Source organism: Phyllobates terribilis, unplaced genomic scaffold (genome assembly GCF_046119375.1).
Source record: "Phyllobates terribilis strain yellow unplaced genomic scaffold, ASM4611937v1 Scaffold_7__3_contigs__length_470593459, whole genome shotgun sequence".
In the NCBI taxonomy this organism is placed as follows: Eukaryota; Metazoa; Chordata; class Amphibia; order Anura; family Dendrobatidae; genus Phyllobates; species Phyllobates terribilis.
In genome coordinates, this window is record NW_027362767.1 from 173,402,816 (window position 1) to 173,428,120 (window position 25,305).

General features: G+C 45.5%; 1 protein-coding gene across 1 annotated transcript in view; it reads right to left on the reverse strand.

Moving 5' to 3' along the window:
- Window positions 1-4,449: 4,449 nt before the first annotated feature.
- ZC3H6 (zinc finger CCCH-type containing 6) overlaps window positions 4,450-25,305 on the reverse strand; it is a 71,368-nt gene continuing 50,512 nt past the window's right edge. Inside the window, exons 9-12 of the mRNA XM_073639534.1 lie at window positions 14,961-15,034; window positions 13,440-13,774; window positions 11,788-11,883; window positions 4,450-6,002 (exon numbers count right to left, since the gene is read on the reverse strand). Coding sequence (XP_073495635.1) covers window positions 4,579-6,002; window positions 11,788-11,883; window positions 13,440-13,774; window positions 14,961-15,034 — 1,929 coding nt within the window. The 3' untranslated portion in view covers window positions 4,450-4,578. The remainder of the gene's footprint in view (window positions 6,003-11,787; window positions 11,884-13,439; window positions 13,775-14,960; window positions 15,035-25,305) is intronic.

Consider the following 25,305-nt stretch of genomic DNA (forward strand, 5'->3'; position numbering starts at 1 on the left):
TTATACTGTGTAGAGGGGAACTGTAGACCAATCATACTGTGTGGAGAAGAGCTATGGGCACATCATACTGCTCATAGGGGAGCTGTGGGCCGATCCCACCACACCGCTCATAGGGGAACTGTAGGACGATCACACCACACCACACGTAGGGGAGCTGTGGGACGATCACACCACATGTAGATGAGCTGTGGGCCGATAACACCATACCACACGTAGGGTAGGGGAGCTGTAGGCCTAACACACCGCACCACACATAGAAAAGCTGTGGGCCGATCACACTGCACCACACGTAGGAAAGCTGTGGGCCGATTACACCACACCACATGTAGGGGAGCAGTGGGCCTATCACACCGCACCACACCGTGTATAGAGGAGCTGAACATGGGGGGGGGGGGTACTCAGGGGACATTATTAAAGGTTAAATGGGCACTTTAGCATTATTATTATAGAAGCACTCGGTATTCTGATCATCAAGGGGCACAAAGGGGAATTATTACGTACTAGGACACTTGCACAGGGAATATTTTCTAGAGGGCAGTTTTACCATGTAGAGCACACAAAGGAGGCATTATAATTAAAGCGCACCGGTCAGCAGGATTATGCTCAGTAAACTTCATACACTGTCAGGTGGGCGACATTACACTGATTAATATGATACCTTGGTTGATGAAATAAGTCCTGTGGTTCTTATGTAATCTTTACTTTCAGTTTGGAGATGATATGGTCGTGCTCCGGGGCAGCCTGTGGGGGGCGCTCTATCTGGTGATCTGCTTACATATTCATCTGTATGCTCTAATGGCAGATCACTGTGCCTTCACTGACCTGCCTCCTATTTTACCTAGCCCCGCACTACTAGATGCATTATGTAAAATAGGAGGCAGGTCAGTGAAGGCACAGTGATCTGCCATTAGAGCATACAGATGAATATGTAAGCAGATCACCAGATAGAGCGCCCCCCACAGGCTGCCCCGGAGCACGACCATATCATCTCCAAACTGAAAGTAAAGATTACACAAGAACCACAGGACGGATTTCATCAACCAAGGTATCATATTTATCAGTGTAATGTCACCCACCAGACAGTGTATGTAGTTTACTGAGCACAATCCTGCTGACAGGTGCGCTTTAAGAGGCACAGTGGTGGTCATTATTATGTGGGGCACTATTTTTGTGCCACAGCAGGTGCAAAATAGGGACACATACGGCAGCAGCGCCTCAGCATTGGGGTGATAACAGTATGAAGATGGAGCTGAATGTGGGAGAGGTCATATGCGTCTGTGTTGTAAACCCTGCAGACGAGTTGTGGCTGGAAAAATTGTCATCTCGGTCTGGGCCAGATGGAAAACACAGAAAAAGTGAACGACTATCAGAAAGAACATCAGCTGTAAGTCACTATCTATAACAGTACAGTAATCTCTTATATGTTCTGCAGTACTGGTGTCTACCACTAGATGTCATCATTTGGCAGTTATATTGGTTTTAGTACAGATTTTCAAAAAGACCATGTTCGTCATCTGCTGAGGTTCTAATATACTCGCTAGGCTATTTGGAAATGGTCAATGATAGGCCCTTGTTTTGCTCAACAGAGATCATGAAAAAAGTGTAGTTTTAGCAGACATGTTCCATGTAAAAAAAAAAAAACCCTCCCCTATAGTGTGATGTCCCCACAAAGACCACCCTCATAGTATGCAAAAGGTGCCCCACACAGCACTCAAGTACCCCACTATTTAAAAAAAATAAAACTACTCACCTAACCCCGTCCGCTCGATGTGCTGCTCCGGTGTGTTCAGTATACAGCGTCGCAAAGTAGTGACATCATTGCACCAATTGCACTCAGACGCACAGGCTCAACGGCAGAAGAGGGCGCTGCAGCCTGTGACATTGAGATGTTGGGTGCGTGACAACATTATTTCCAGTCATGTGGCTGGACAGGAACAACCAAAGGGCCGAGTGTGGCCTTACATTGCCCTAGTCTGGTGTAGAGCATAGCCTGGCTGACTGAATAGGACAACCTCGAGGCAATGTGAGCGAAGTACTGGTTCTCTTAAAAGAGAGTGTACCACCCTTTAGTGATTCTTCTTACAATGGTAGTTATCTCTACGTTGCCTTAAATTTTATCAGGCACAAAAAAAAAAAAAAAAAAAAATGATCCAACTCTTCTGTCATAGGTTTCCAAACTTTCACTCCCCATATTCTTTTTTTTTTTTCCTAGCTCCACAGCGACCATCATTGAGGTTTGTTATTATTTACATCCTTAACTTCCTGCCAGATCTCCCTCTGTGTCTGTAGGCTACATTTCCCATTGGATGTACAAAGCACTATCTTGAGACTTCAATAGTCTCAAGATGTTTAAATCATTGTATAGTTTCTCCTTCCTAACATTCCTCCCACTCCATCGAGTATGTACTGTCCTGAGACTCTCCTGCAGATATTATTGTTCTAGGTACTAACATTGCTGACTCGAGTACTCTGATCCTGTGTGCTGCTGAGGAGTAAGACAAGGTATACTCATGCATTATAGTTCAAAAACACCAAAGCCGTGGCCTCTGGCTAAAGGCTGAAGTTAATAAGATTACTTGTTCTACGTGCAGCCTGCAGTGTCTGTGCTCTCCTTACTCAATAGATACTATGAGGTAATAGAAAGTCATGACAGAACATTTGTTACTTGGGCTCCTGAGGCTGTGTGTGGGTCTGGGGAGGAAAAACAAGAGGTCACAACTCTGGCACCTGGTGGGCGGGACTAGGAAGAGCCAAGTGCAAATCATTGCTGGGGATTCACCCACTTCCTGGTCACATGATAATCACTGCTGCCCGCCCACAGGAAGTGACAAAAGCACTTAAAGAAAATTCACATTTTGGGGACACAGTAGCTGAGCTCCTATATAAAACTTGGAAGAATATTCAGAAATAAAAATGAAACAAGAGAAAAGTCCTTTAAATGTCTCTACATTTTACAAGCATATATATATATTCCATGCACAAGTAAAAAAAGAAGCACATACAAAATAATAGTACGACATATATTTCCAATAATGGTTCTACAAGCAGTAAACAAAAAAGAAAGAAAAACAAGTGGTGCGCTAAAACCGGGAAATATCGCAGCTTAAATATTCAGTTAAAACATCAAAATTCATCATTGAGTACTGAAAATACACAAAAAAAACAAAAGAAATATGCGAGTACAAAATGCCATGCAAAATACATCATCATTATCTATACTATACAATACAAGGTGAAAAAAAACAAACAAATGTAATAGAAAAAAAAAAAACTTTCTCTTTATAGCCAGAAATTTCTGTTTGCTTTACATGTATATCATAAAATTGCTTAAACCGTCATTCACCTAGAAGAATAAATGAGCGGGATTCTTATATAGGACTTGCAGTGATGTGCCATCTTGAACAGCCATTTTAACGGATGTGAGCTTATTTTTTTTGCATGATAAATGATTTACTAACATACACTGATCTGGGTAACGGAGAGGGAGCAGCGACAGCTGCCCGAAGACGTCTTCTTGGTACCTTGCATTTTTTTTTTTTTACTGCTGATCTCCTGTTACCTGGTTATAGCCGTTTCTTAATACAGAGTGAACTCATAACTCAATTACCCTCAGAGGCCATAAAGGCTGAACTCCACTAACATAATTGCTTTTGCGTTACTACATATAGTCTATACGCTGTACACTACAGCCCTGGGCTCAGCCGGCCATAGATCAGGAGCAGCTCTGTGAAGCCGGAGGCGAGATACGACTGCTCAGCTCAGAAGACACTCGATCATCAGCCACAGGAGCTGGAGAGACCTCATGAAATAGGTGTATAGGAGTCTAAGCAGTCAGCAAAGCTTTCTAATATATAAAGCCTAATGATTCGGAAGCTTTCTAACAGACTTAAAAATGAATAAATAAAAAGAGCAAATTTTGGCATGCAGCTTACATTTACAAATTGCGGGGCTAAAAAAATGTAAATTCATTTCTATTGGGGGGTGCAATTTTCAAAGATGCACCAAGAGTCATAAATTTGGCACAAATAACGGCAAAGCAAAAGGGGATTAAAAAGTAAAGATAATAAATAATGGATGAATCTACCCGTCTTCTTGCTGACAGTGAAATGTCTCAGGACTGGTAATGGTCGGAGCTGGGAGCGGTAAGGTTAATATAACTTCTTTTAAAAAATTTTTGCCCAACTTGATTTTCTAGGTGAAGTCCTGTATGTAGTAAAGCAAAGCGAAGCCCCCTGTAGACAGAATGGAAGCTGACCAGCCATGATAGAAACCACACTGCTCCGTAACACGATGAGTCCATGAGTGTCACACATCCCGTATACGTGGATAATCTTCACATTATGTCCTAATTACAACGAAAGTGCTTTATTGTAGCCGATGGGTTCTCTATCGCATGATCACTATTACATAAGAGAAAAAAAAATAATACCACAGAAGATGCAGCTGGCGTAGCGGAGACCTACGATGGCGGCGGTGTGTGGTTTAATGTACAAATAAATAGAGAAGGGCTGAAGCTAGATACAGGCAGGCCACGACGGGAAACAAAATACAAAATGGAGTAAAGAGACAGGAGTGCCGCTAACAGAACGGAGAAGCTGTGGGGTCGAAGGTTTTGAAAACGTCTTTCAGAGGCTTGTCATCGTCGCCTTCTCCCTCGGCGTTAGCGTCTTGGGCTTGGTTGGCGGGGGCTGCTGGTTTGATCTGCCTGGGATCGCTGTACTGAGGTCGTATGAGTCCTGCCAAAGCCGAGACAGGAAGGTTGTGAACAGCTGGTGCTGCTGTGGTTTTACTTGTTATCTCCATTTTTTCAGGACAGTCAGTCTTGTCCACAGAGTCCTCCTGACCTACTGTTGGCTGCTGCACGTCCTCCATCTTGGCTGTATCGACAGTCTTTTTCTGGTGATCTCCATTCTCTCCTACAGTGAGCAAGACAGTCTCTGTTGACCCTGTGGTGTCGTCACTTTGACTGTACAGACTGATATTTTTCAGGATAGACCCAGGACTGGTCAATCTACCACTGGCAGGCGACACTTTTGGAGCGTAAGATGAAAGGACGTCTTGGGCGGGTTTAATGGATGTCGGTGGTGAGCCTATCGATGTTCTGGCTGCCAAGCGAGGATCCCCTTTGGGTGACAGTGGTTCTTTTGCTGCGCCGTGCTGGCTGTCAGAGCTGGGGGATCTATGGAGTCTGGACTGGAGGGTTTTTTGGAGCCGAGGGTCATTCATCTTGTTGATCGTCACATGTGAATCTGATGGATCGGTGTAGCTGCCTTTAGATGAAATGCTCGATTGTTTTGCTTTGTGCTCCAGTCGGGGATCCACCCTTTCCAGTCTGGGGTCGGCACCTGAATGATGCACCTCAGTGGACAGCGACCTGCTTTTATTAAGTCTCTGGTCAGCGATAAGTGGGGGTAATGGCAAATTTATGGATGAAACAAAGTCAGGTTTTGGAGGGGGAACTGGAAGCAGATCTTCAGGTGCCCAGACAACAAGTTTAGCAAAGTTCGGTTTGGACAGTAAGACGTCCATTTTAATATGGCTGAACTGTCTTAGCTTACAACGCGGGTCCCTCAAAGACACCCCAGGTAACATATCTAATGGTATGATGGCAGTCTTCTCTCTTAGCTCCCTTTCGGCGTCTTCGTCCTCGTCATCCATCCCTTTCTGCTTGATGCTGCCTCCAGAATGAGGAAGGTGACTGACTGGTGGAGGCTCAAGTTTACTCTTCCTGGGGTCACGTGCCACTCTGGGGTCAGATATGCAGCTCTCGGTGTGACGTGCAGGGCTCAGGCCTGGGTTCAGTCTTAGCCTCGGATCATATGACTGACCACCACTGGGAGCGACCCTGTCTTTTGCCAACCTTGGGTCGCAACTTTGAGGGGGACATGGCTGCTCGCTGGAATTGTTCCTGGCCAGTTTGGTTTGGTTGCGCAGCGTTTTTAAGATGGAACTAACGCCACTCCCGTCTTCTTCCTCGCTGCTGTACCAGTTTGCAAATTCATCTGAAAATAATCACAAGCATGGTTAACATGGAGCTCGGAAACGTAGCATCACAATGGAGCGGTGGCCACGTGCGTCACCCCACAACTCGACTTCTGTGGGACTGAGGGAGAAAGCTGAACTCGCTGCACTGCCCCTATCCATACAAGTGTATGGAGGCAACGGGTGGTTACCAAATACAGATTTAATTTTGATATATGTACAGTACAGACCAAAAGTTTGGACACACCTTCTCATTTAAAGATTTTTCTGTATTTTCATGACTTTGAAAATTGTACATTCACACTGAAGGCATCAAAACTATGAATTAACACATGTGGAATTATATACTTAACAAAAAAGTGTGAAACAACTGAAAATATGTCTTATATTCTAGGTTCTTCACAGTAGCCACCTTTTGCTTTGATGACTGCTTTGCACACTCTTGGCATTCTCTTGATGAGCTTCAAGAGGTATGTCTATCCGGCGAGACCCTAGCCCCCAAGACATGGAGTGTTTAGGTGATCCGAAGTACGGTCCTGGTCCCCTCTCCAGCCTGCTCGCCCACCAGAGCCTGACGGTTTCAGGAGGAATGGACGTCCCACAAACCGAAGAGGCTCGGATGTCTATTGATTCTATCACATCCTCAGAGATGGAGAGGTGCTTCTTTTTTCTTTCACCATCAGTCCCCATTCCAGAGAAGACAAAGATCAAGAAGAAGATGATGAAGAATAAAGAGCAGAATGGAAAGCTCCATTAATAGATCTCCATCGGGCCCTACCTTTATGTGTACAGTGTGTGCCTGAGCATGTTCGGTTGGGCATTTTTTTTTATAGGCCTCTGCGTCGCCCACCACCCGCCCCCCATTTCGCTGTCCTCACTCACTAATTTAGGCCTAGTCGCGGTGGTTAGCTCTGACCCTTAATTGAGCGGGCTTTTCTAACGCCCGTCGCAGACACACCCCCTCTTCCTCCCTCAGTGGCACGGAATCTGCGCCCCTTTTCTCACAGGAGGCCCTTCCTCCCTGCAGTCGCCATTTGCCAGTGTCCAGACTCCTTATACAAATGCTCCTAAAGCTGCCTCCCTGTGCCCTTGTTTCCACCAGGAGCATCTCTAACAGCTTTCCTGAGCCATCCTTCCCACAAACTCCTGGGAACATAACTTCAAGACCTCAGCTCTCATTTGGGTAATCTGTGCAGACTTACACTTTCCTTAGCAAATCTTTTCCTGTCCCCTAACCTCTGGTGTTAGTTAGGGTATCTGCTTATCCTCTATCATGTCTAATGCTAGAGGAGAGCACTCGCCCTCCAACTTCTTCTGCTCTTGTCAAACACTTTGTTTGCTCCTCTTGTAAATGCAGACTCCCTTCAGGTAAGTCGTCTTCCCTCTGTCAGGACTGCAGCAATATCCCCGCTTCTGCTACCCAGGAGTCCTCTACCGCTTCCGGAGAGAGTGCTCCTCTTATCCCAGAGTGGGTGACTTCTCTGTCGCAATCTGTAGCAGATCTCACCAAGTGTGGCTCAGACCCTGATATCTGTGCTAGACAGATTACCTATCCCTCCCTCCGCTGTAGCCTGTGGATCTTAGGACCCAACGGCAAAGCCTACCATCATTGGTCGTAAGGCCACGGCCCAACTATCAGTATTTGGTCAGTATTTTTTCTCAGAAGTGGGAGCCAAAACCAGGTGAGGAACAATCAGAGAAAAGGTATAATAGAAACAAGTGCACCAATTCTGCATTTATCATCCACTCCTGGTTTTGTCTCCCACTTCTGAGAAAAAATACTGACTGAATACTGACCAAATACTTATAGTGGGGCCGTGGCCTTAGAGATTTAGGTAAGAGAGTCGGTCCTACTCTCGCTCCCTCTCTCCCCCTGGCCCCTCTCGGTGGGCAGCTTCTTCCCGGTCCTCATCCCGATTGGCCTGCTGAGCTGCACTCGGATGTGGCTTCCAAGGCTGACTCAGACCTGGACTCTGACCAGGCCTCTAATATGAGAGACATGGTTCAGAGCCTCATTGTGGCGGTCAACCACACCTTTAACATCAAGGATACCGCTAAGGAACCCGCAGAACAGGCGGTTTATTTCAGTCAGACTAGACCAACTCCTAGGGTTTTTGCCCCCCCCATAAGGACTTTAAGTAGGTTCTCTCCAGAGAACGGGAAAACCCGACCAGATGCTTCCAGAGAGGGAAGTGTCTCAGCATCCTATATCCCTTCGCCTTATAGCTTACTGAAAACTGGACCACTTCACCGACTGTGGACCCTCAAGTTTTCAGGCTATCCACCAACACGGTCCTTCCCCTTACGGACGGAGTATCCCTCAAGGACTCCAATGACAGACTCAGGGTCGTTTGCCAAATCAAGTTTTTGAAGCGGCTGCTTCCACATTATGCAGTCTTTGCCACGACATGGGTGTCAAAGTCCATATCTGCATGGGCTAAGGAACTCTGTCAAGGCATCCTCGTTGGAGCACAGCCTGAGCAGTTAGCTGACTTAGTGGACCAGATCTCTCATGCGGGAAAGTGAGTAGTTTCTGTCTCCCTGTATGCCGCTTCATGTGCTGCTCAAGCGGCCAGTATAGTCGTCTTCCGCAGAACCATTTGGCTAAAGGCGTGACAGGACGACTTGTCTTCTAAGAAGTCCCTTACCAACTTGCCTTTCCAGGGATACATGCTATTTGGAACCAAGCTGGACTAGATTATTAAGGAAACCACTGGAGGGACGAGTTTTCTCCAAAACCTCAAAATTCCTCCTCTTAAGTGTAAGTTTCGGTCCTTTCATCCTTTTTGGTGCTTCTCGTCAGTGGAAGTTTCCTCCTGCCGAGAGAGGCGGCAGGCACCTCAGGAAAGGAAAAGGGGCTCCTTCAAACCTACTCCCTCATAGCGGCCCCACAATGCACAATGTAGATTCCCCAGGAAACCACCTGGCAGGTTCTCCTCCAAATGACGCTTCTTCGTCACCCTAGGGATTCTCCTGGGGTGGGCGGTCGTCTCCCGTTTTTCAGGGATGCTTGGCTCTCCTCTGTCGAGGATGTCTGGGTCAGAGCTGCTGTATCTTCAGGATACGAAATAGAGTTTGTTTCACGGACCCAAGATAGTTTCTTTGAATCCCGTACCTCAAGGGATCCCTCTCTGGTTCCAGATTTTTAGGCAGCCATTGCCTCTCTCCTCAGATCAGGCATTCCGGTTCCATCCCAGGAACATTCCACGGGTTTTTATTTGAACCTCTTTGTGGTTTCAAAGAAGGACGGGTCGGTTCGACCCATCCTGGATCTGAAATTACTGAACAGAAGAGTTTGTTTTGCCGTTTCAGGAGGGAATCCCTTTGTTCAGTAATAGCTTCCATGGAGTTGCCAGTGTTCCTGTGCACGGTAGATATCCAAGCCACCTATCTCCATGTCCCTATTTTCCAAGGGCATCAGAGATTCCTGCGCTTTGCAGTACGGCAGGACCACTTTCAGTTTGTTGCCCTGCCGTTTAGTCACGCAACCGCTCCCATGGTCTTTACAAAGATAATGCCAGTGGTGATGGCCATCCTACGGATCAGGGGTCTAGTGGTTATACCTCACCACGCCGATATCCTCGTCAAGGCTCCGTCCTTTTCCCTTGCCCAGGAAAGCCTGTCCATCACTCTCGATACCCTGTCTCGGCTTGGCTAGATAGTAAACAGGTAAAAATTCTGTCTTGTCCCTACCCATCGCCTGATTCCCTTTGCGCAATTCCGCACCAGGCCGCTTTAGCAAACCATGCCATCCCAGTGGAACAGATCTGTTCTCTCTGGACCGCCTAGTTTGGATCTCGTCTCGGGTCAATACTTCCCTAAGCCTTTGGCTGTCCTCTCTGCTCATTCTTCAGGGACGGTCCTTTCTTCCCATTCACTGGCAAGTGGTAACAACGAATGGCAGTCTCCTCGGCTGTGGAGCACTTTTCGGCAACTTTAAGGTCCTGGGCCGTTGGTCACGGGTGGAGTCTTCCCTGTCGATCAACATCCTCAAGATAAGAGCCATTCTTCTGTCTCTTCTCCACTGGCAGTATCTTCTCAGGGGCATGTCAGTCCATCAGAGTTCAGACAGACAATGCCACAGCGGTGGCATATATCAACCACCAGGGAAGAACTGTGATGCCTTTGGCTTTGTCTGAAGTCTCCAAGATTCTCCTATGAGCAGAAAACAAGGTTCCGGTGATATCCGCAGTGCATATATCTGGCGTGGACAGCTGGACAGCCGACTTTCTCAATCACGAGGGTCTCGCAGCAGTAGAATGGTCTATACATCAGGACGTCATCCATCAGATTTGCCTCTGGTGGGACACTACGGATGTAGACCTCATGGCGTCCCGGTTGAACAGAAAGGTCCCGCAGGTCGTATCCAAGTCCTGCGATCTTCTCGTGGTGGGAAAAAGACACTCTAGCGATACCCTGGTCACAGTTTGCTCTTCCTTATCTGTTCCTGCCTCTCCCCGTTCTTCCCAGGCTGTTGAAGATCAAAGCAGAAGAGGTGCCTGTCATTCTAATAGCACCTGATTGGCCAAGGAGGTCCTGGTATGCAGAAGTCATCAATCTTCACCAGATCTGCTTTCCCAGGGCCCCATCTTCCACCTGAATTCTCAGTCGCTCGATTTGACAAGAGTGGCTGTTGAAACAGCGATTCTAAGAGTCTCCGGGTTCTCAGGGCGAGTGATTCAGACGATGATCCGGGCTCGGAAGCAGGCATTGTCTCGAGTCTACTATTGGACCTGCAAAGTTTTCTTTCGTTGGTGTGAGGCTAACCACACCAATGGCTTTCTCTCTTCCCTCTATTCTGGCCTTTCTTCATGACGCAGGTCTAGCTCTTAGCTCTCTGAAGCGCCAAGTTTCCGCGCTATCAATTCTTTTCCAAAAGAATTTAGCCTTTCATTCACAGGTCAGAAGCTTTCTTCAGAGAATGGCTCACGCAGTTCCTCCGTACCGAACGCCAGTCGATCCTTGGGATCTCAACTTAGTTTTGGAGGCCCTCAGAAGATCCCCCTTAGAACCGCTAAGAGAAGTCTCTCTTCCTTTTCTTTCTTGGAAGGTGTCATTTCTTGTGGCCATCACTTCCATCAGGTGCATCTCGGAGCTGGTGGCTCTTTCTTGTTGCCCACCTTTCTTTGTCCTCTGCCAGAATAAGGTGGTTTTGCGGCCAATGCCTTCCTTCCTTTCCAAGGTTGTTTCCGCATTTTATCTCAATGAGAACATTGTCCTCCCTTCTTTTTGTCCATCTCCGGCTCACCCTTTGGAGAGTTTACTGAATAGGTTAGACCTGGTCGGGGCGATTTGCGTTTACCTGGTTTGGACCACACCCTTCCAGAAGACAGACACTTTTTTTGTCATCCCTGAGGGTGCGCATAAAGGCCTTTCGGATTCCAAGTTCCAAGGCTATTATTGTTCGCTGAATCCAAACGGTAATCCTGTTATTCTGGCTAATAGAAGTATAAGCCTGAAGCAGTAATGTGCCCTTACATAGGACTGCATATTCAGAAGACTGGTCACTCCCTAGCATAGTAAGTAATAGTACATTCAATGTGGGGTCCCAGTTGGTAGCTGAGCCCGCAGCATACCCGGCCGAAGATGGCTGTGTTTGTCAGCCAGCATCTGCCCCTAACAGCAGTGAGTGGTGCCGATTACCCCTACATGCCGCTGAAAATCTTTGACATCAGTGGCATTTACAACATGCAGTCCGGGTACCGCGCTGTTACATGTGCCCATTTTCACCATCACCCCCCACCTCCACCAAGTCCCAAGAAAAGTGAAGAGGCTATTCCATAGTTCTGTAGATGGCATACACACCTTCCTCTCTGCTCATGGACCTCTGCGGGGGAGGTTGGCTTTTGTCCGCACCGTCCATGGCTTTGCCGATTCTTGAGAATAAAACTTTATGCATAGCTGAAAGTCAAACAGACAAAGAGGTAAATGCGGTTTGTTCATGACGTCATCACTCGGTATCAAAGTCTTCAGATTCGCATATATATATATATATATATATATATATATATATATACACACTGCTCAAAAAAATAAAGGGAACACTTAAACAACAGAATATAACTCCAAGTGAATCAAACTTCTGTGAAATCAAACTGTTCACTTAGGAAGCAACACTGATTGACAATCAATTTCACATGCTGTTGTGCAAATGGAATAGACAATAGATGGAAATTATTGGCAATTATCAAGACACCCTCAATAAAGGAGTGGTTCTGCAGGTGGGGACCACAGACCACATCTCAGTACCAATGCTTTATGGCTGATGTTTTGGCCACTTTTGAATGTTGGTTGTGCTTTCACACTCGTGGTAGCATGAGACGGACTCTACAACCCACAGAAGTTGCTCAGGTAGTGCAGCTCATCCAGATGGCACATCAATGCGAGCTGTGGCAAGAAGGTTTGCTGTGTCTGTCAGCGTAGTGTCCAGAGGCTGGAGGCGCTACCAGGAGACAGGCCAGTACACCAGGAAACGTGGAGGGGGCCGTAGCAGGGCAACAACCCAGCAGCAGGACAACTACCTCCGCCTTTGGGCAAGGAGGAACAGGAGGAGCACTGCCAGAGCCCTGCAAAATGACCTCCAGCAGGCCACAAATGTGCATGTGTCTGCACAAACGGTTAGAAACCGACTCCATGAGGATGGTATGAGGGCCCGACGTCCACAGATGGGGGTTGTGCTCACAGCCCAACACCGTGCAGGACGCTTGGCATTTGCCACAGAACACCAGGATTGGTAAAGTCGCCACTGGCGCCCTGTTCTCTTCACAGATGAAAGCAGGTTCACACTGAGCACATGTGACAGACGTGACAGAGTCTGGAGACGCCGTGGAGAGCGATCTGCTGCCTGCAACATCCTTCAGCATGACCGGTTTGGCAGTGGGTCAGTAATGGTGTGGGGTGGCATTTCTTTGGAGGGCCGCACAGCCCTCCATGTGCTCGCCAGAGGTAGCCTGACTGCCATTAGGTACCGAGATGAGATCCTCAGACCCGTTGTGAGACCATATGATGGTGCGGTTGGCCCTGGGTTCCTCCTAATGCAGGACAATGCCAGACCTCATGTGGCTGGAGTGTGTCAGCAGTTCCTACAAGATGAAGGCATTGAAGCTATGGACTGGCCCGCCCGTTCCCCAGACCTGAATCCGACTGAGCACATCTGGGACATCATGTCTCGCTCCATCCACCAGAAAGCATTGGTACTGAGATGTGGTCTGTGGTCCCCACCTGCAGAACCACTCCTTTATTGAGGGTGTCTTGATAATTGCCAATAATTTCCATCTATTGTCTATTCCATTTGCACAACAGCATGTGAAATTGATTGTCAATCAGTGTTGCTCCCTAAGTGAACAGTTTGATTTCATAGAAGTTTGATCTACTTGGAGTTATATTCTGTTGGTTAAGTGTTCCCTTTATTTTTTTGAGCAGTATATTATATATATATATACACATACTACACTTACCCTCAGGTACGCTAGAAGTCTTGACATTGTGCACAGCCTGCTGGGAGTAGTAGTTCTCGTAGTATCCAGGAGTGCTGTGTGAAGGCTGATAACTGTTTTGCTGGGGCTCGTCTGCACTGTGGTGGTAGGGGGCTGCGTGTACAATGGGACCCTCTCTCTGATGGTTCATGCCGTGCCCGACAGGAGGCATAGGAGGGCTAAAGGAAGCGCTCATGGAAGAGTTCCCGTACATTGGGGGTGGGGGGCCCGGCTCAGGCAGTGGCTCGGAGTTGTACATAGATGGGTGGTTTCCTTGGTACGGCATTCCCGTATACGGCTGGTTGTAAAACATTGACCTGCATTGTAGGTTAAATAACAATAAGCATCAGATCTCAGACAGTTAGAGATTAGGTACTTCCCCTGTAAGTCCCAACACTACAACATGTCCCTATCCAAAAGAGAAAAAACCCACTATGTCAGTTGGCAGGGTGTCACCAGAGCTGGCCCAGGGGTCTGACAACATAATCCTATAGTTCTAGAGATGAAACAGATCGGTGCTATTATGGCAGCACCAAACCTGTTTATTATTTTATATCTTAGCAATTTCTGGCATTGTAGCTGTATGAGGGCTTGTCTTTGGAGGGCCAAGCTGTAGTTTTTACCATTGTCGAGTACATATGGTAAGTGTTTTATGTTTGTGTTGTATTGCATTTTTTTTTGGAAGGTGTCTGAAAACTGACATTTCAATTTTTTATCTCAGGGGTTAACTTATTTCATAGCTTGATAGCTCAGACTTTTATGGAGGCGCCAATATCAAATCTGCTTATTTTTAACTGGGAAAAGGGAGGAGATTACATTTTTTAAACCCCTTTTTTCACCTTATTTCTCAGTCATCCTGGGTGACTTGTACCTGTGTGATCACTTTCCTATATATTGCCTTGCAGTATCTAGTAGAAAATTATGATCGCCAGTGAAACACAACCCAGGGCCGGGCTTCATGGGGGGCACAAAGATGGCCTTTAGTAGGCCGCTGCTGGCCACAGCAACCCGGATGTGTGGTGGAGGTGTCACTGTGCAATTGGGCCACGTAAATGCTTCTGTCAGTGAGTAACTGAAGCAATTTTTAGTGATTAGGTGGATCGCTGCTGGCCGCTTATTGATAAATATTCAGGAGTTACAGAGGAATGGTAGGTTTCAGAAAAAAAAAAGCTGCTCCTGAATTATTATTTTTTGACCTTACAGATAGCTGGGGAAGGGTTTCCTCTCTGCACTCTTGGGGTATGCTCACATGTTCTTTCAGGTGCCTGTTCTCGGAGCGGACCATTTTGTAATGTCATATGAACACACCCTTACTGCAGATTTTGCTACAAAAAGCACTGCAACTTTCCAACTCACCTGGTAGCACGACAGCCAGATCTATCAGAACATTATTATTATTATTTAGCAGCAAGAACCCTCTGCAAGGATTGTACGACATGGGAAGAATTCACCTTGTGGTTTAGGTTTTCTCCAGGTTATGTCCGGCGTTAATGACAAACTCACCCATGTTGGGGCACTTCTTCCGGCTCCTCATCCATCTCCTCCTCCTCCTCTTCTTCTTCTTCAGTGTTCAGCACCTGCAGAAAACACAGGGAGAGATCTATAAGACTATGGCTGAGATGTATTCACACCACGTGCTATGAATGTCCTTAGACCATAGATTTTTCTGTTTTTGCCCTTTTCTAATTTTTTTTTATTTCGTCCCCTTCTTCCAAGAGTGATCACTTTTGAAATGTTTGCAATACACATTACCCTATGAGGGCTTGTTTTTCTTGGGGGGGATGAGCTGTAGTTTTGCATGACACCATTTATCTTCCTATTACCCATGACAGCACCACAACGAGAGAGGGGATCCGGCCATCAAGGACAGGAAACCTACAGAATAAAAGGGCGGCGCCTCTCCACCACCTCAGTTGGTTTCCTGTCCTTGAGGGGGAACCTTGTTAAAACGGCGGCAGAAGAAAGAAGAGAAGATTATTCCCAGACCTGGGCCAGTCGGTTTCCAACAGGGCACAGTATCTGCTGCGGCCAGCGCCAGGGACCTGGAAGCACTGCAGTGGCTCCAAGGGGGCCTGTTCTGTCGGACAGGCGTGAGCAGCAGCCGCACCATTACCTTATGGTGGCTTGGCGGCCACGCATCCCGCAGTCTTTTGCTCCGGCTCTCCTTCCAGTGTATGAGGGAGGAACAGCAGCGGGCAGTCGCATGAGCCTCCAGAGAGGAACAGGCCTGTGACTTGGTCCAGCCTCCGAATCCGGTACAGCTGGAGAGTGATCTTCGTGAATGTTCACCTTGTTTATGGGGACCTTTCCTTGTTATGGTTACTAGGAAAAGCTTAAGGAAGTTAACTCAAAAACTCAAAAATGGGTGTGCGCGCTCTTTAAGACCCCATCTGAGCCAAGGGCCTTGTGCTTAAATTTGGCTTCAGGACGAAAGCTGGACCTTGGACCTCTAGGCTAAAGTTAGACACATGTCTGGGCCACACAGAGTCTCATGATCAGGCTTCAGAGTTTACCACAAAAATGAGCATCAATCTGCTCAGTAAATGTTAAAGTAACACTCAGAGTTTTTACTGTTGTTCTCCAGTCTGTTTACTCCATCCATAGGGCTGCACATGGTGTTAAAACCAGCACATGGTCTCTGTGAAGGTCTGCTGTCTAGCTGCCTCTCATCAGTTGGCTCCTTCGGGTGGGGCTACTCTGACAATTGAGATTTACCACCCAAAGTAAAGGTTTATCCTTCATTCAGATGCATTACTCTTTTAAATGAAAATTGCACTTCACAGTGCCTCATAGCATAGTAACATAGTTTGTAAAGCCGAATAAAGACTTGCGTCCATCAAGTTCGACCTGTTAGTTCTGTAATTGCTAAAGTTGATCCAGAGGAGGGCAAAAAACCCCAAATGATTTGGCCAATCTTCACCTGAGGAAAAATTCCCTCCCGACTCTGAAACCAGCAGTCAGAATAAATCCCTGTATCAACCTACTATTTTATTTTATTTTTAAGTATATGCTGAAATCTGCCTGGTATCTAGAAATGCATCCAGTCCCCGCTTGAACTGGTGTAGTGAATCCGACATTACAGTCTCCTCACTCAGTGAATTCCATATTCTCACTGCTCTTACCGTAAAGAACCCCTTCCTATGCTGGTGCTGAAACCTTTTCTCTTCCAGTCTTAGTGAATGCCCTCTTGATACCGTAATATTCCTCCTTTTGAACAAATCCCGGGCAAGGTCTCTATACTGTCCCCTAACATATTTGTACACATTTATTATGTCCCCCCTCAACCTTCTCTTTTCCAGGCTGAATAGTCCTAGTTTTGCCAACCTCTCTGGGTATTGCAGTCCCTCCATTCCCCTTATTAATTTTGTTGCCCTCCTTTGTACCTTTTCAAGCTCATTTATATCCTTTCTATATATTGGGGCCCATAACTGAGCACAGTATTCCAAGTGTGGTCTGACCAGAGCTTTGTACAGTGGAAGAACAATGTTCTCATCCTTTGCAGCTATACCTCTTCTGATACATCCCATTACCCTGTTTGCCCTTACAGCAGCGGCCTGACTTTGGGCACTCCAATTTAGTTTGCTATCAATCAAGATGCCCAAGTCCTTCTCCATCTCTGAATTCCCCAATGATTTCCCATTCAGTGAGTACTGGTGACTTCCATTTTTCCTTCCCATATGTATGACCTTACATTTCTCCTCATTAAACCTCATTTGCCATTTAATGCTCCACCTACCCAGCTTATCCAAATCCCTCTGTAGGTCTTCACTATCCTCTTTTGTATTAATTGTTTTACATAACTTTGTGTCATCTGCAAATATTGATATTTTACTATTTATCCCGTTGACTATGTCGTTAATAAAGATATTAAATAACATTGGGCCTAGTACAGACCCCTGTGGTACCCCACTAGTGACGCTTACCCAATCTGAGCATATTCCATTTATAACCACCCTCTGCCTTCTATCCTTTAGCCAGTTAGCTACCCACTTGCAGACATTTTCCCCCAGCCCCATCATTCTCATTTTGTATACCAACCTATTATGTGGCACGCTATCGAACGCTTTTGAGAAGTCGAGATACACGACATCCACTGGTTCCCCCTGATCTACTCGAGAGCTAACCTCCTCGTAGAAGTCAATCAGGTTTGTTTGGCAGGAGCGATTCCTCATGAATCCATGTTGGTTCGGGATTAAAAGATTATTAGCATCAAGATGCTCCATGATTGCCTCTTTAATGAAGCTTTCAAAAATTTTGCCCACAACGGACGTCAGACTCACCGGCCGATAGTTTCCGGCGTCACTTTTTGCTCCCTTTTTGAATATTGGCACTACATTCGCCTGTCGCCAATCAAGTGGTACAGACCCAGTCTCAACAGAGTCCTTAAATATAAGATATAACGGTCTGTCTATCACATTACTTAGTTCCCTTAGTACCCGTGGGTGTATGCCATCAGGTCCTGGTGATTTGGTTATTTTAATGTTACTGAGGCGTTTCTGTACCCCAGCTTGGGTTAGATTTGTCATACTTAGTGGAGGATTAAGCTTGTCACTTCTCATTTCTCCTGTTAGTTCGATTTCCTTTGTGAAAGTTGTCGAAAAAAAAATATTTAATAGATTAGCTTTATCCTCATCTTCCTCTATGATTTTGCCTTCCTCACTTTTTATCGGTCCAATATTATCCGATTTAATCCTTTTACTATTTATATACGTAAAGAACAGTTTGGGATTTGATCTACTTTCCCTAGCAATACGTCTCTCTGTTTCCTCCTTCGCTATTTTTATTTGTTTTTTACAGGTTCTCGTTTTTTCCTTGTAACACATTAGTGCCTCCTTGCTGTTTTCCTGTTTTAATCTCTTGAATGCCTCTTTTTTGCTATTTAACGCCCCTTTTACGTTCTTGTTCAACCATATTGGTTTCCTCTTATTTCTGGCCCTTTTATTCCCATACGGTATATACCTCTCGCACTGAGTATTCAGAATTCTTTTGAAGGTTTCCCATTTACTATTCGTATTCCATTGATTAAGAACTTTGTCCCAGTCAATAAGTTGAAGGCTTTCTTTCAGCTGATCAAACTTCGCCCTCCTAAAGTTTAATGTTTTAGTTGTTCCCTTATTGATAACCCTACTGAAGGGCATTTTGAAGTCGATAATATTATGGTCGCTATTACCTAGGTGCCCCCCTATCTGTACCTCAGTTATTCTATCAGGCCTATTAGTCAATATTAAGTCCAACACAGCCTTCCCTCTCGTTGGTTCCTGCACTAGTTGGGAGAGATAATTATCCTTAATATTTGTCAAGAACCTTTTTCCTTTCTGAGATCTACAGGTTTCTGTTTCCCAGTCAATATCCGGGTAGTTGAAATCCCCCATTACAATCACTTCATTATGTTTTGCTACTTTGTCTACTTGTCCTAATAGCAGTTTCTCATTCTCCTCTGTTATATTGGGTGGCTTATAGCAGACCCCCAGTAATATTTTATTATTATTTTTTGCCCCCCTCTATCTCTACCCACATGGACTCGACCCCCTCTTCTCCCTCTCCTATATCTTCCCTTAGTCTGGGTTTTAGACATGACTTTACATATAAGCAGACTCCTCCGCCTTTCCCCTGTTTCCGGTCCCTTCTAAATAAACTATAATCTAATAAATTTAGAAGCATAGTGCTTCATAGCACATCATAGTGCCTCATGGCACATCATAGCGCCTCACTGTGCTTCACAATTCCTCATAGCACATCATAGTGCTTTATAGCGCTTCAGAGTGCCTCATAGCTCTTCACAATGCTTCACAGCACATCACAGTACCTCATAGTACATCATTGCGCTTCACAGTGCCTCATAACATAGCGCTTCATAGCACATCACAGTGCCTCATGGCACATCATAGCACCTCATTTGTGCTTCACAATGCCTCATAGTGCTTCAAAGTGCCTCATGGCACCTCATGACTCTTCATAGCGCCTCATGGCTCCTCATAGCACAGAATATCATGGTGCATTCGTAGTGCCTGTTCGTACTTCACAGTGCCTGTTAGTACCTCATGGGGCCTCATATTGTCTCATGGTGCTTCATAGTGCCCCTGTGCCTTGTAGCGCCCTTGTGCCTCATAGTCCCTCATTGTAAAGAAACAGCTAGCACAACTAAGTTTATGTCTGGCAAAACCAAGTTCAGCGACTGTTAACTGTGCATGGCAAGCTTACCGAATTCAGGGGGAAAAATATCCTAGCCTCTATTTGAGACAGAGGGTGGCAGTATTCCTGGCTGATTCTCAGTTGACTGAGTAGAATGAAGGTTGGATGATGTTTTGGGAAAGGCAGGTGACAATAAGAGCGCTTCCTTAGTTTTGCAGGTTAATAAACCTTGTAACATCACGTAGTGCTCATACAGTCATTGTGGGTTTGGTCCAAACAAGTGCAGTTTTATTGTTGTCTACAGGTTGCACAGAAGTAATAAACATAATATTTATGGCCTTGTCCAAGTGCTGACTAAATAGGACAGACCCTGACTACTCATATACAGCTCAGCCAACCCAGCTTGATCAATCAAAACAGCATTTATCCAGGGCAACCACTGATACTTGCACACTCAGCTCAGGTGGAGTCTGGCCTGTGTTTCTGATAAGCTCCAAGACAAACACAGTCTGCTCTGCTCTCCTCTCCAGCAGTCTGACTAAGGTGAATGCCTAGCCTGCTCTGGTGCCTAGCTCTCCAGGTGCCCTAATCAAGACATGTAAAGCTATTATTTAACCCAGGCCTACCTGGGTTTGATACAACCCGAAGGGGCTGTAGATTCCTGAGAGTTAGAAAATTTTAAATGGACTCTAAAATCCGCTATTAAATATGCAGTTCCAGATTGCTATATAGTAGTCTAGGAGTTAAAGGAGGTATACAATCAGGTTCCAATTCACATGAAACATCACATTTTCTGAGAATAGCTCTTGGCATAAAATGAGGATTTAGGGTTTCAGTTTGTGTCCTTCCCTTCAGATGTCAATGAGCCTTAAGGCTTTATGGAGACTTATAGTAGTTTGGACAACTCTCATATCGCAGGAAGAGGCACTTACAATAGTTTACCGCAATTATTTTGGGATTATGGGCAGATCCATTGAGCGCTGCAGAACTCACTGGGCAGTGAGTAAGAGTTGTGGTCTCCTAAGGCAGAATAAGGAGTCCTGCTATATGTCAAAATTAATAAGCAGTCTGGTCCCAGCTCTAATATTGCTGTAACAATATTGCTGTTAATAACTCTAATCTCCTACATTCCAGTAGAAGCATGGTCACAGGTACACAACTGTGTAACTGGGTGTTGCCTCTAAAGATCCGGCTCCTCTAACCTAAAAAAGCTTTAGGCAGTATATAAGAAAGCTCCATTCATACATACATGGTCACCATGTAAAGGTCTTGTCATACAACAGAGTAGCTTTAGACCACTATGGAGGAACTCAGCCAAGATCCCTAATGACACTGTCTAATCAGTTCAGATGGTGAAGTCCCACCTTTTATCTTTAACAGCACCTCATATAAAGGGGATAAAAGTAAAAAAAAAAAAAAAAAAAAATTGTAAAAATCTAAAAAAATATATATATAAAAAAAAGAATCCACCAAAAATAAAAATATAATGTACCCATCAATAAATATTATGAAAAAAAACAATAAAAGTACACATATTTGGTATCGCCGCATCGGGAACGACCTGATCTATAAAACTGTCCCACTAGTTAACCCCTTTAGTGAACATGGTAAAAAAATAAAAAACGTAGCAAAAAAACAAGCCACCATACAGCTCCATCAGCCGAAAAATAAAAAAAGTTATAGCTCTCAGCATAAAGCGATGCAAAAAAAATTTTTTTTCTAGAAAATTGCTTTCATTGTGTAAAAGCGCCAAAACATAGAAAATAGATACAAATGTGGTACCGCTGTAAACGTACTGACCCGAAGAATAAAGCTGCCTTATCAATTTTACCACACGTGGAAGAGCATAAAAAAATAATAAAAACAAACAATTCCTGAATTGGTTTTTATTTATTCAGCCTCCCAAAAATTGGAATAGAAAGCGATCAAAAAATGTCACGTGCCTGAAAATAGCACTAATAAAAACATCAACTCATCCCGCAAAAAACAAGCTGTCACATGACTGTCAGCCAAAATATGGCGATGCAAAAACTAGATTTTACAAAAAATGCGTTTTTTAGTGTGTGACAGCTGTCAATCATAAAAACCCAATATGATTCTGGTATCGCTGTAATCGCACTGACCCGAAGAATAAAGTCATCTAATCACTTATACCACACGAGGAACGGCGTAAAAAATAAACTCTCGGGTTAGGGTTGGGCTAGGGTTGGGGTTGGGGCTGTGATTTTTTTCAAAAGTAAGAAAAAAAGATGACGATATGGCGACTAGTGTTGAGCGCAAGCGCTCGCTACTTGAGTTTGCATGGGGTGCTTGGGTATGCACAGAGTATCGCAGGTGCTCGAGTGACATGCTTGAGTCTCCGCCCCATATGCTTCGCGGCCAAAAAAACCTTGCAGGGATTGCCTGCCATGCACAAGCGATCCCCGCATTTTTTTTTGGGGTGTTTAATAACCGTGAAACATGCAGGCGGGGACTGAGCATGTCACTCGAGCATGCGCGATACATGGTGCATACCTGAGTACCCGATGCAAACTCAAGTAGCGAGCACTTGCGCTCAAGACCAATGACAACTTACTCAATATGATGACCTAATGTTATCAAATTCTGTGTCTTACCTCTGGGTTCAAAATGTTCACTATACCCCTTGATAAAATCCTTGAGGGGTAGAGTTTCCAAAATGGGGGCACTTGTGGGGTGGTTTCTACTATTTAGGCACATCAGGGGCTCTCCAAACGCGACATGGCGTCCGCTCTCGATTCCAGCCAATTTTGCGTTCAAAAAGTCACACAGTGCTTCCTCCCTTCTGAACTCTGCCGTGCGCCCAAACAGTGTATTTTCCCCACATATGGGGTATTGGCGTACTCAGGAGAAATTGCACAAAAGTTTTTGGGGTCCATTTTCTCCTCTTACCCTTGTGAAAATAAAAAAATTGGTGCTAAAACATCATTTTTGTGGAAAAAGTTTGATTTTTTTATTTTCACAACTCTTCTGTAAAACACTTGGGGGTTCAGGGTGCTCACCACACATCTAGATAAGTTCCCTGAGGGGTCTAGTTTCCAAAATGGTGTCACTTGTGGGGGGTTTCCACTGTTTAGGCACATCAGGGGCTCCCCAAACGCAACATGGCGTCCGCTAATTATTCAAGCAAATTTTACATTCAAAAAGTCAAATGGTGCTCCTTCCCTTCCGAACCCTGCCATGCGCCCAAACAGTGGTTTTCCCGCACAAGCACAAATGGGGTATCTGCGTGCTCAGGAGAAATTGCACATCAAACTGCATGGTGCAATTTCTCCTGTTACCCTTATGAAAATGCAAAATTGGGGGCTGAAAAACATTTTTGTGGGAAAAATGTGAAAATCTTATTTTTACGGTTCAATGTTATAAACTTCTGTGAAGCACCTGGGGGTTCAAGGTGCTCACCACACATCAAGATAAGTTCTCTGAGGGGTCTAGCTTCCAAGATGGTGTCACTTGTGGGGGTTTCCACCGTTTAGGCACATCAGGGGCTCTCCAAACGCAACATGGCGTCCGCTAATTATTCAAGCAAATTTTACATTCAAAAAGTCAGATGGCGCTCCGTCCCTTCCGAACCCTGCCGTGCGCCCAAACAGTGGTTTTTCCTCACATATGGGGAATCTGTGTGCTCAGGGGAAATTGCACAACAAATTTTGGGGTCCATTTTTTCTTGTTACCCCTGCGAAAATGAAAAAAAATTGGGTCTAAAGTAACATTTTTGTGAAAAAAGTTAAATGCTCATTTTTTTCTTCCACATTCCAAAAATTCCTGTGAAGCACCTGAAGGGTTAATAAAGTTCTTGAATGTGGTTTTGAGCACCTTGAGGGGTGCAGTTTTTAGAATGGTGTCACTTTTGGGTATTTTCTGTCATAAAGACCCCTGAACGTAACTTCAAATATGATGTGGTCCCTAAAAAATGGTTTTGTAAATTTTGTTGGAAAAATGAGAAATCGCTGGTCATCTTTTAACCCTTATAGCTCCATAACAAAAAAAAATTTGGTGCCAAAATTGTGCTGATGTAAAGTAGACATGTGGGAAATGTTATTTATTAACTTTTTGTGTGACATATTTCTCTGATTTAAGGGCAGGAAAATTCAAATTTTGAAAATTGCCAAATTTTCGTTTTTTTTCACAAATAAACGGAAGTGATATCGAAGAAATTTTTACCACAATCGTGAAGTACAATATGTCACGAAAAAACAGTCTCAGAATCAGTGGGATCCGTTGAAGCGTTCCAGAGTAATTACCTCATAAAGTGACAGTGGTCAGAATTGTAAAAATTGGCCCGGTCATTAAAATGCAAACCACCTTGGGTTGTAAAGGGGTTAAAGCAGGGGTCTCAAACTCAGCTGGGCATATGGGCCGTACACGGAATAACATTTAATTTGGGGGGCATAATTATTTGCATGACAAAGTGACATTTTTAGTGATACCATTTTATTTTCTATACACCTTTTGAACTGGTCCTCATCTTGCAGACATGGTCTCCCCTTCCAGTCCCCCATCTTGCAGACATGGTCTCCCCTTCCAGTCCCCCATATTGCAGACATGGTCTCCCCTCAGGTCCCCCATATTGCAGACATGGTCACCCATCCAGGTCCCCCATATTGCAGACATGGTCCCCCATATTGTAGACATGGTCCCCCATCCAGGTCCCCCAGGCCACCCCCCCCATACTGTGCTCAGGGTCCGCCCCCCCCATACAGCGCTCAGGGTCCCCCCCCTCATACAGAGCTCAGGGTCCCCCCCCCCCATACTGCGCACAGTGCCCCCGTCCCCCATACTGCGCACAGGTCCCCTGTGCTGTATTTCACATGGCAGAGAAAAAAAAAAAAGGATTCTCACCTGTCCTAAGTTCCCTCGGCGTCCTTTCTGCACCTGTGGCCCGCAGGCACATAGACCCTGTAACTATCGCGGCTCTCTCCAGCAGCCGCCATCAGCGCTGTAATGCAGTGTATTGCTGCGCAGAGACCGGCTCTCTGCACAGCAATACCAGTGTCAGCCGCCGGCCTATCAGAGGCCAGCAGCTGACCTCTGCGCATGGCAGTGACGTCATATGCCACTGCGCTGGGACGCAGATGTCAGCTGCTGGCCTCTGATAGGCCGGCGGCTGACACTGGTATTGCTGTGCAGAGAGCCGGTTTCTGCGCAGCAATACACTGCATTACAGCACTGATGTCGGCGGCTGCTGGAGAACCGCGATCATTACGTGGTCTGTGCCTGCGGGCCGCAAGGAGCAGCCGGAGGGGCCGCATGCGGCCCGCATGTTTAGACCCCTGGGTTAAAGACTATTATCCTGGTGGCCCTGACTTCAGCATGGTAAGTTAGTGACATTCAAGCTTTGTCGGTTAATCCTCTGTTTATACAGATCCTAGAAGATGGGCTGGTTCCGGAGCTACCCTATCTTGCCAAGATGGCTTCCAATTTCCATAGAAGTCAGGAGAATGTGCTCCCTAATTTCGGTGCTAATCCGGGGAATCCGAGGCAGAACAATAAGAAAGCAGATGTCCCCATCAAGCATTATGTAAGGTTGCGATTCAGTCTTCACCTTGCACCTTCTATAGACACTATAGGCTTGATCTTGGATCTTCTGCTGTCCTTTCCTTTAGGAAAAGAGTTCTACAGGCTGTGGTCCCACCCCAAACTTTAAAGTTTCTCTGTAAATTTCTCATTGTTGTGCTGTCATGGGTGATAGCCTACT